At 36.9% G+C, this 11,540-nt stretch overlaps 1 protein-coding gene across 3 annotated transcripts; it reads right to left on the reverse strand.

Annotated features, from left to right (window-relative positions):
* Positions 1 to 463: 463 nt before the first annotated feature.
* Positions 464 to 11,494, reverse strand: LOC121427477. 3 transcript variants are annotated; one of them, XM_041623889.1, is made up of 7 exons: positions 11,246 to 11,494; positions 9,953 to 10,726; positions 7,966 to 8,164; positions 6,961 to 7,081; positions 4,998 to 5,161; positions 4,497 to 4,605; positions 464 to 2,582 (listed from the first exon to the last, which is right to left on the reverse strand). In XM_041623889.1, the coding sequence occupies exons 1-7, from the start codon at positions 11,391 to 11,393 to the stop codon at positions 2,409 to 2,411; spliced, it is 1,689 nt and encodes a 562-aa protein (XP_041479823.1). In that variant the 5' UTR covers positions 11,394 to 11,494; the 3' UTR covers positions 464 to 2,408. The 3 variants fall into 3 exon arrangements, with proteins under 3 accessions (XP_041479823.1, XP_041479826.1, XP_041479827.1); XM_041623892.1 differs by having other exon boundaries at positions 11,306 to 11,492; XM_041623893.1 differs by having other exon boundaries at positions 11,292 to 11,370.
* Between the last annotated feature and the right edge of the window lie 46 nt (positions 11,495 to 11,540).

Genomic DNA, 11,540 nt, shown 5'->3' on the forward strand with positions numbered 1-11,540 from the left:
TCTTACACAACGTGACGTCACGGTCTCGAGGCAGGTAAAAAGCATAATAAAGCCTATTCTCTAAGCCGGGTTCGAAGCCCAATAATTGGAATATTCTTAAGCAAAATACTCAGCTGGGAAGGGGTGAAAATGAATAAAGCTTATATTGCTGTATTTAGTAGCTTATAAGCTTTCGATTGGTATATAATTTGTCAGTTTCATTTTTTAGTCCGGTCTGGGTCTTTGAGTGCGGCATTAATTCATACTAACTCTTTGTGAAACCCTCCCCAGTCTTTAAACACATTTATACAACTTGTGAAAGTCAACTCGTTTGTAAGATTGACTGCAGAGGAAATTAATAATATAATATTCAGATCCTCTCATTTCATCACAAAATAAGCAGTTGCATTAACTATTCCAACAAATTCTTCATGGAACACACAATACAATGGCAACACAGAAAAACAATCAGGAAAGTTGAAAAGAAAGTATAAAAGAATGTTTTATTCAAATAACATACTTCGAACCTTACATACACAAACTGTAGTACTGATAACCAATATATTACACAAAACTTATCAGAGGCAAAATTGAGTTGCATCTTTTGTAATTGATTTTGAAAATTAATTATGTAAACAAATTTTTGGCATTACTCCTCTGTATTCAAGATCCTGATAAATGAGCATTCAGATACATTTATTTATTTTATTTCTAGGAAAGATAATAACAAACATGGCAGATTCAAGAGAAATGTAAAATTGAGCACCAGCCAATGCCTGGGGATCACCTAATAGAATTTGAAAATGCTGTCCAGAGGTTCTCCACATTGTCTGGTGCATACATAAAATCATGTAAACATGTAATTATAATCAAACTCCCAAATAAATTATTCTTCTTTGTAAATGAAGAGAAACAAAATAAAAATTGGTTATCGTATCAAAACATGAAAGAATGTAAATTAGATTCAAACCAGTAATTAATTGCTTATCAAATTAGGAAAAAGTGGTAGGTCAATTGGTGATTGATCGCACTATCCATTGTGAGTTGCGATAGACGGAAAGCATTTCTTGGTAGGAAGCCGTCATTTGTAATCAAAAGTGCTCATACAATAATTTATAGTAAACTTCTTATAGAAAATAAATAATTCATAATCATTTCCTGGTATAAATATGCAAGAATATCATAAACCCCTTCGAAAGAAAAAGAAAATAAGACAGCACTTATGGATTATGCCGATTGTATTAACCATCCTCTACATCCAAACATTATACGAGAAAGACAAAGTGATAATTAACTGGATTATGAGAAAGTACTGATCAAAAATATTAACAAATATGAAAGCACCATATATACATATATATTTGGTAGATATTCCAACGTTGAAACTTTTATGATTTAAACCAATAAATTTTGTTGGATTACAGCATGAAAGTTTCAACCTTGTTTCTCTTATATATATATATATAACATTTGTTCTATGAACCAATCTACTATAAAATTCACAAAAGAATAACACAATATAAGACTCTAATTATTAGTTTCATTAGGAATTCCTGACAATACAAAACTGTACTTTTTCCTTTTTGTAAATTATGTACCCTTTGTATATGTAGTACTAGTAACTTAATATCAAAACATGTACCTCTTCTAATAAGTCATATTTCTCCTATAAAGTCAAATAGATTTCTGTGGTCTCGAACAAGACTTGACTTTAATAGGCATTTATCTATTTATCGTTCTGCATAGATACCATACAAGATTTATATAACACACTTCTAAAGAATGCTCATTTTTATCTTCATTATACCATATTCATGGCAAAGAAAAGTTAAGAAGCAAATTATTTAAAAAATGAAATTCATATTGATCCATGCAAACCTTGTTGGAGAGTTGCAGGAAATGTTGGTATGCCAGAACAGCTCACACGGCTCGACAGAACATCCACCCACACTCAATGGCATAAAATCAATGCTGGTTTGCAAATCAGGCAAGGGTTAACATGAAAATGACGCATGAAAATTCATGTGAATAAAGTGAAATAAAAGGTTTCATGCCCAAAAGTAATAAAGTTCCTGATTAGAACATGTACTCAAAAGAAAAGAACCACAGAAAAAGTTTACATATGAAACATATTTTTATAAAAACTAAGAAAAAAATTAAAGTACCCATATATCACATTCAAAATTTCTACCCAAAATACACATACAAATTTACATACTACAGGCACAAAATATAGGTTTAAGAAACTTCAAATAAAAATTGAATAAAGAATACATTTACCAATAAAATAATGACCTAAAAAACAAGAAAGAGTCCCGGGTCCCATAACACATAGGTTGGCAATTAATTGTTCGTTTGATTTGAACAATTATAATTATACATTGTAGTCGATGACTGCTATGCTTCGTGTTATGGGTCCCGCAGTCCCTTTAGAGTTCTTCTTTTAACAAATGAACATCATTCATTTCAAAGGAGTCGTCAATCTCTGGAGTCGAATCAACAGGTGCATTCTCTTTCCATTTCTTCAACGCCATATCCATATTGGCTCTGACCTGTTCAGGGGTGGCTGAAGCACTCGATTCTCCAGCTAGCCCATTAAATATCTGTGAAAATATCAAAACCAAAGGAAATATTGAGAAAGATTATGGTTGTTCTTACTGTCCCAACGGTATACAGGGTGTCTAAAAAAGGGTACAGTGGATATTAAGCACTTTGCCTTCAAAGTGTTTGATATCTCTTTGCACCATTGCTTACAGAAAAGTGGTCGCACTCACAAGCCGCGGTAATCATAAGATGGAAAGTTCAATTAGAAACCATCTTGTACTTTGTTCATTATTGCTCTCTCTGCATATTACTTGCAAGGAGTTTTTTTTTTAATACAAAAACTTGGTATTTTCGAAGAGAATTTTGTCAGAGTAGAATGACCTAAAGCAAAACATCCACAGTTTAATTCCCCTCCCAATTCTTTCCCCTTTAGATCATAACCAAGATTACCTTAAAGTGATTGGTTAACTTGACTTTGACTTTTAAAAAATCTGAGCTAGAAGGTCACACTTGTCACCTGTGTCTGTGATATGTTACAAAAATGAAGTCCAGAAAAAAATTGCGCTCGAAAATAATTTAGTGCTTCAAAAACTGAAATATAAAGTAACCGGAAACACCATCTTAATTTCATCCCATACACTTATGTGTACTATTTAAGTGTCTATAAGATGCCTATTTACAAAATTGGGGTTTGCCTTCTAGTTTTAGCATTTCATTCTCAATAATGGTTGTTTTCAGGGTTTATTAGTTCTAATACATGCACTTGTACACATGTTTCATCTTGGTTTGAGAATTTTTTTAATCGGCTGCTCACAAAGTTAAACAATACCTTTAAGGCCCTATTACATTGCTCCACGTAAACCTATGTTTTGCTACCTGCAGGTCGCCACATTGACAGTATCTCGCACGCATTCCACACGCAGTTGCCTGCAAGAGCGCCCCCAAATCTGATTTGCATGCATGCAGAAAAGTTTTGAACATGCTCAAAACTTTGTTGCGGGTGAGTTGCAGGTGATTACTGCAAGTCTTGCATGGAACGGTGTGACAGGGCCTTCATCCTTCCAAGTTTTACCAGACCTGCCAACTTCTGGGAATAGAACAAGGCAATAGCAATTTTGTATCGCCCACTTATGAAAAATAACCAGACATATCGTAATTTGCGAGGGCACGCAACAGAATTGTATCAACTTCACGGTGAAATGACTAAGACGGAACAACACTTGTCATAAGAGCCTTGCACGTAAACTTTAATGCTGACCTGAAAATGGCCTTTGACCTTACCATGTGACCTCCGACTGCAGAATAACATGCAGGTCGCCTAAGTATATCCAACCAAGTTTTGTTGAAAAGTGACTTACGGTTGCGGAGTTAGGTGTCATAAGAGAGTCTTGCATGTAAACTTTACCATTGACCTGAAAATGACCTTTGATCTTACCATGTGACCTCCGACTGCAGCATAACATGCAGGTTCCCGAAGTCCATCTACCATCCAAGTTTGGTTGAAAGCAACTTATGGTTGTGGAGTTATGAGTCATTAGGTTTGTGACGGACGGACGACATTTGGATCCCTCTGGTGGGTGAGACAAAAATTGTATTCTGTGATTAAAAAAAATTGCATTTTTCATCCCCCGAAAAATTTCATGATGAAATGCATGGCACGCACGCTCATCGTGGCACTTAAGCTGCATGCAAGCTAAAATGCGCACTGGTTTTAACAAAACGACTAAAAAACAATTTACCTCAAATTACATTGATCCAATAACCATATTTCTGTTATTTTTATTTATTTTTTTTACAAAATTGTATTTTTGAAGAAAAACGTACTGTCGTATTTTGGTTAGAAAAATGTACCAAATATGCCAAAAATGTACTGGTAGGCAGCTCTGTTTTACTACACTCTCCTTTGGAAACTGCAATTTGTGGGCAGACCCAACCCTATATTCCAGGGAAATGAGATGAGAGGTTTGACTTACCTCATCTGCATATTTTTCGGTCCCTCCTAGAGCACCAATATAATTCTTGACAAACATGGACCTTGTAATCTTCTCTGGATTTATATCCATTAGCCTATCCAAAAGCTCTCTAAATCATGGAAAGATAAATCATGAAAACGTTAATGCATTCGACATAAGACATCGTTTGAGAACATTATAGGTACGTGTATCAATTGGCGGATCTAGTCCCAATACCATTTCAGGTGTCATATAATAGTCCGCCCATCAAAACTATTGGCTAATCCGGCTGCATATATTACTACACAAGTTTTCTTTTTAACTGATTTGGGCCAGTAGGAAAACAAATAATTATAATAATATTGATACTATTCCACTTGAAAACAAATGGTAGAAATTGCAGTATTCGTCTGAATCAAAATTTTTCAAGGAAGCTAAGTTTAATGACAATAGACTGAGTGAAAAGCTTCTAAGATGGTCAGCACAATTGCATGTAATAAACATAGGCAGAAGTGAACTTACTCAATTAATCCAACGTCAAAGTAGTGGTATTCAAACTCCTCTGTATTAGAAGGTTCGTGTCCCGTCATACGTATGCAATGCTCTCTCCACGTATCAACGTCAAGATCATTGATATCGTCTGTCGTCAAGAAACCCTTACCTGACTTGTCGATGACATTCCATGCCTGAAAGAGGTGAGAATGGAAGAAGAATATGACAGGTACACATCTACATTTGCCACTCTCTATCAAGGGGAATATTTCATACAGCTATTTGTGAGTTATGCATGACTCATGACATGGAGTGTTTCACAGTTTAAAGATAAATTCCAGTTTTGGTAACGATCTCAAAATGACTTTTGACAGAATCTGATATAATGACCACCCAAGTGTCTGTTTGTATTAATAAAAAATATGTGCCAAAGGATTCTGGAAGAAATTGTGTAACTGCTGAGAAATAAGCAAAATAAGCGCGTATTTGGTCACTTCCGTTGGGTCTTTATTCCAGCAATATTAATGCACTGTCCCACATGTGCCTATCTGTGTTGGTGATCTTCAGTGTGAACATTTTTCAGCGTAGATTTCAAGATTTCACAAAGTTCAGCTTATGTAACTGTACCAGATCTAGATCCTTGATATATTCTGACAATTAAGCCTGATTTTACAGACTTTCTCATGAAATCAGTGTTTACTGCAACTACTGGCATTTCTCTTTAATTCAACAAAAAGTCATGCTTTTGTGTCAACATACATAAGCACTGGAGGGAAGCATATCAATTTGTTTGCGCTCCTTTTTTGCAGTGCGTAGCGTGTTAAATTATTTCCCTATGGAGAATAATAGAAAATACGCCGTTTTTTGAGGGATTTGCTAAGATATCTCCCAAACGCGTCAACAAGGTGATCTATCAAAACAGAATAGAATAGAGCAGATTCTCACCTTGAACATGATATAATTTTCATTTAATTTTAGTCAAATTAAGTTCTGTCACTTTTGAGGTTTTTGGAACCTTTCTTGATGATTTTGGAAATCCATTTGTACATGAGCCAATGGGCAAGTGCGGGAAACGAAACGTTTGGTGCGACTTCACATTGTTGTAAAAAAATATATACGTCACAATAGACCCTATCAAAAAAAGACATTTTGCAGAAAATGCTGTAGATTGCGAATACCTAAGAATGATTTTGATTGGATAAAAAAAACCTCTGTCACTTTTCACATTTGCAAAAGCTTTTGCAATAATTGGTCACTATAGTTTGGCGGGTTCAGCCGATGGCATTGTGTGTACACAGTATAGTACACAGTACACACGCATAGCTAGGCAACGCAGCGCGTGAAGAATTTTGCACGTTTTCATTATTCGTACAGCGACGACTTGAGTGTATGTTGGATAGGACCGTACCATTTTTGACCGAGGGGTGTGCCAATGAATGCAAGTGATCAAGAAGAGTTACAAAACTGAAGGGAGTGAGAAAACAAGGAAAGTGAGAGGGAAATTTATGAAAACAAGTAATGCGAGGAAAAATGACAAGAAAAGGAGAGAAAGGAGAAGAAGTGAAAACACGCAGCTGAGTGCGCTCACGATATGTAAGTTGAACACCCCTGCACCGCAATGTAGCAGCCCGCCACTATACACGTAGACTGCCTGCACGATGCGAAGACAGCGGCGCGTATTAGTGACTGTGCGTTAAACGTCCCATTTCTATGCCTTTTAAGAGGAGCGTTTTTTGTACACAACAAATTGATATGGGTGGGGGGATCCCATTTAAAGTATGTATGCTCTGGTAATGAGATGTTATCAAGTAATTGTACTGTAAATATATCTCTTATTGAAAACATCCTCAAAACAAGTCAGGCAAAGTTATAAACAAAGGAAGGGAATTATGCACACAGTGTACCAGATGTGAAGTTCAAACTCAAGTCAAGTGGCATCTCTGAGCCTAATAATAAAGGCCTGCAATATTTTGAATATGTATATTAGACATACCTCATGCACAGCTCTACTGACTTCGTCCTCCTCTAGTTCTGGGAAAGTTGTCATTACATCAATTCTCATAATCTCTTCGGTCATTGTACCATACTCCTCGGCAAACTCCATGTAATTGGCTCTACACACAAAAAAACAACAACACAGAAATATATGATGGCAATACTTATTTACGATTTTCTGCATTATTCCAACTTTCTGACATATACTGAAATTAGCATTAATTAATCTTTTTACAATGATCTGTTATTCTTTGAAGCAAAATATCTATCAATGGAGATTTTCATATAAATACAGATGAAATGAAAATAAAAAACAACAAAATATTGATCAAGGCCTATATATTTTCCCATCAAGCTAGTGTTGAATGCACTAGTATTAAGGCACATAGTTATATAACAATGCAGAAAGAATTTTTTCCTTAAAGGACAAGTCCACCCCAACAAAAACTTGATTTGAATAAAAAGAGAAAAATTCAACAAGCATACACTGAAAATTTCATCAAAATCGGATGTAAAATAAGAAAGTTATGGCATTTTAAAGTTTCGCTTATTTTCAACAAAATAGTTATATGAACGAGCCAGTTACATCCAAATGAGAGAGTTGATGACATCACTCACTCACTATTTCTTATGTATTTTATTATATGAAATATTTTTATTTTCTCATTATTGTCATGTAAAATGAAGTTTCATTCCTCCCTGAACACGTGGAATTCCATTATTTTAACATTTTGTGCTTCAGGCAAGGAGGTCCTAATCGTCAAATTCGTAAAAATTGAAATATTGTATAATTCAAACAATAAAAAACAAAAGAAATAGTGAGTGAGTGACATCATCGACTCTCTCATTTGGATGTAACTGGCTCGTTCATATAACTATTTTGTTGAAAATAAGTGAAACTTTGAAATTTTCAGCATTGTGCTTGTCTGATTTTTCTTTATTAATTCAAATCAACATTTTTCTGAGGTGGACTTGACCTTTAACTTTTAAAATGAAAACTCACTTCAACATCCAGATATCCAAATTGCCCATACTCATGATGCCATGTCCCGGCCAGCTCCAGAGAACATCAACCTCGCTCAAAGGAGTAAAATCAATAGGGGTCTGGTCACATCCTGTATCATCAAACTGGGTAAGCCTAGAGAAGAGAACGGAGACGGCCATATTGGGGTCGCCAGTCGATGACACCTGATGATAATACGCTGGATGGATTAGACAACAAAAGAATAACAATTTCTTATAAAAATACAGTATTTACATATAGCACATATATCCACATTGTTAGGTGCTCAAGGCACTCCTACATTACCCTGGCTAAAAACAGGGTATTGATTTTGGTGCTCAAAGCTTCCTACTATCTCACACTCTTTGAAGAAAATATAACTGACTGGAAATTTTGATAATTCATGAATATAAAGAAAATTATCAATTTTTCAGAATTCTCTTAAGTGCTCTACAAAAAGTCAACATGATTTTAGCAGAGCAGCTGATATACGCTCCGTGTTTCAGGGAATGAATATTAACTGATGTCACACAGGCCCGGGGGGGGCCACTTACATTGACGAGTGGATACCATGCGCGACCAAAAAAACACGTAAAAAGGATGTCTTTTTCACGATAGGGCACGTTACGTACGTAACGTGATAAGGGTGTCAAAAACGCAAAAATAATGAAAAAAGGGTATCTATTTCACTAGGAAAATTACGTGTTTAGGGTCGAATTTGCGGGGATGATGAGACAAAATTAATATGTCTTAAAAAGGATGTCCTTTTTGCCCCAACACTACGTGTTTAGAGTCCGATTTGCGCGAGGTCAGTGTAGAAGGTGAGGTCGTACTAAATCAAATAAGGTAAAGCCGACGACCGAAGGACCCGTAACAATAAAACATTCCTGTACTTGTTTAGGGGTTCATTTCAGGGAATATTTGCCAAGAGTATCGTTTTGTTTCCAATACTTGTTAAGGGTAGGGTTTCACACGCCAATTCTTGTTAAGGGGTGCATTTTCAGAATATGGAAATTACGTGTTTAGGGTGCTTTTCGAGATTCCATGGTCGCGCATGGTATCCACTCGTGAATGGAAGTGGCCCCCCCGGGCACACAGGCATGTTTTCATAAAGAGAAATTCCAGTAGTTGCAGTAAACACTGATTTCATGAGAAAGTCGGTAAAACCAGGCTTAATTGTCAGTATATCATAGAGGATCTAGATCTGGTACAGTTACATAAACTGAACTTTGTGAAATCTTGAAATCTATGCTGAAAAATGTTCACTGAAGATCACCAACACAGAGAGCCACATGTGGGACAGTGTATTATTATTGCTGGAATAAAGACCCGACGGAAGTGACCGAATCCGCGCTTATTTTACTTATTTCTCAGCAATTACACAATTTCTTCCAGAATCCTTTGGCACATATTTTTTATTCATACAAACAGAAACTTGGGTGGTCATTATATTAGATTCTGTAAAAAGTCGAGATCGTTACCAATACTGGAATTTATCTTTAATTTAGTCAATATGACACCAAATTCATTTGGTTTTATGCTAATTATCCTAAAGCTTCTCCTTCTTGTCATAACCATAGCTAATATAGTACTTATCAGTGAATTACACACTGCTTGCAACACGAGTGGCAGGTTCACTCTGTTACATCTCATATGGAAATGGGAAACAGAACAAACCTAACCTGGGATTCTGGGAATAGGGCTTATAAATGAAAGACATATAGCTCTCTTGCATATTCCACCTGGATATGTATAAATAAATGATTGCTACAGCACATGGATCTTTTTATCCCTTGCAGGCATAAACATGTGTAGGCCTACCTCTGGAAATTTCATCTTGCTACATGCACCATCAAAAATAAAGTACTTGATTCAATCTGAACACACAAAAAAGGAGTTATCATAGCCGAGACCCAACCTAATAGGAGGTAGGCCATAATAATATTTACCCAGCAAGGCACGAGAAAAAAGACATAAAAGTAATTACATTTAGGCAAGAACAGGCAGTCTCCTGCATTGATAGTAATGTTGGACCACCTGACTTTTGCGATATCAGGATACTTCAGAAGATCAATGCTTTGGGCATCAACCTGTGAGTTGCCTCCGATCTCTCTCTTTGGTTCCCATGTCTTGTATAGCCACTTCTCATACTTGAACTCGATGAGCTTCCAGTACTTGGTGCCCTTCATCAAGCAGTTGATGGCATTGAAGGCATCTTTGTGGATGATACTGTGCGTGTTTCCGGAACTCATCCACAGGTCGATCTCGATGATGCGGTTACGCATGTTCCCGCAGGAGATGCTCGGTGGGATATAGAAGTCCTGGTACATCGGCTCCGGCAGCTGTGAGACAATGTAAGTGTCCTTCTCGCGGAATGTCTGGAGGAAGTTCCGTACAGTATCCCGACCCAGACCTTTCTCTCCAACGGGGATACCACTTTTTCTCTCATGCTTGCCTTCCAGTCGAACCTCAACGTCTCCATACACTTTGCTTAGATATTCCTCGGTCCACAGGGTGAAGCCGGGACTGCGAGTGGCGGCTCCCCGGAAAATTGCAGCTTTCTCAATAGACACATACTCATCCCAAAAGGTCTGAGGGTCTGGCAAGTCAGAGAGTTCATCGATGACCACGTCTGGTGGTCGATGATGACCAAACGGCTGGAGGTGACCCTGGGGAAGATCTTCTGCTCCATGGACGATTGTGATTAGTTGAAGGAGGGTTGCAAGTAAGATCATCTTTCCAAGCCTGAATTGATGTCTTCCTGTGATAGTAAAGAACAGATTTAGCCTCAAACAAAATATTGAATTTGTAAGACATGTTTGAAGGGTCATTTTTATAAGTGAATGATAATTGCATAGCAACAGATCAAGGGCACTCGATTATGAAAAATTGTTACATTCAAATTTTCATTAAGAACTTGATCTAGTCATTCAAAATTGACATAATGGGCACTTCACTATTTTAAGACTGGACTGCCTGGAAAAGGAATGGAAAACTATGCCTATTAAACTATAATAAACTAAGTAATAATATCTGCTAATCAATACTTAAATTTTCAGTATGGAAGAATAACATGACCCCATATTACAGAGCAGAAAGTTGTTAGTACTGTTTAAAAACTGAAGAAAAACATGGGAACAGCTGACACAATGACAACTGAAATCTTGACAAGACACATACATTAACATAATTGCACTCATCATCAAAGACATGGCATGACCATAGGCTCGCTCAGCTCAGATCAGCTAAGAACTTCACAATGATCAAATATTAAACCTACGTGTACTACTGGAACAGGCCAAGAATGATGCTGAGATATCACTCACGCTTCTGCGGGTACCTTTCTCTCTTTCTGTCCTTTGCAGTGCAGCCAGTCCCAGGCAACTACATTCGCGACTACAAGTAACACCACACTTACATACGTACATGTATAAGTACGCCTAGCAAGGTATACCACCTGTTACTTGTTTACCCCTATATCGATCGACTGGTATAGGGAATTCCCCGCGCGGGCTCGATGCGATGCAAGAGAGAGATTGTGCTGCGATGGCGATGGCTACGATATCAACCCAGCT

This window comes from Lytechinus variegatus, chromosome 14 (genome assembly GCF_018143015.1).
Source record: "Lytechinus variegatus isolate NC3 chromosome 14, Lvar_3.0, whole genome shotgun sequence".
NCBI classification, from domain to species: Eukaryota; Metazoa; Echinodermata; class Echinoidea; order Temnopleuroida; family Toxopneustidae; genus Lytechinus; species Lytechinus variegatus.

What these genes read in the sequence shown, in the direction of transcription:
- LOC121427477 (XM_041623889.1), bottom strand. Translation starts at nt 11,393, where the DNA reads ATGTACGTATGTAAGTGTGGTGTTACTTGTAGTCGCGAATGTAGTTGC. An exon ending in GGCCTGTTCCAGTAGTACAC is followed by an intron (nt 10,727 to 11,245) that starts GTAGGTTTAATA and finishes TTACTATCACAG; the next exon opens with GAAGACATCAATTCAGGCTT. An exon ending in CCGAAAAATATGCAGATGAG is followed by an intron (nt 2,583 to 4,496) that starts GTAAGTCAAACC and finishes ATATTTTCACAG; the next exon opens with ATATTTAATGGGCTAGCTGG.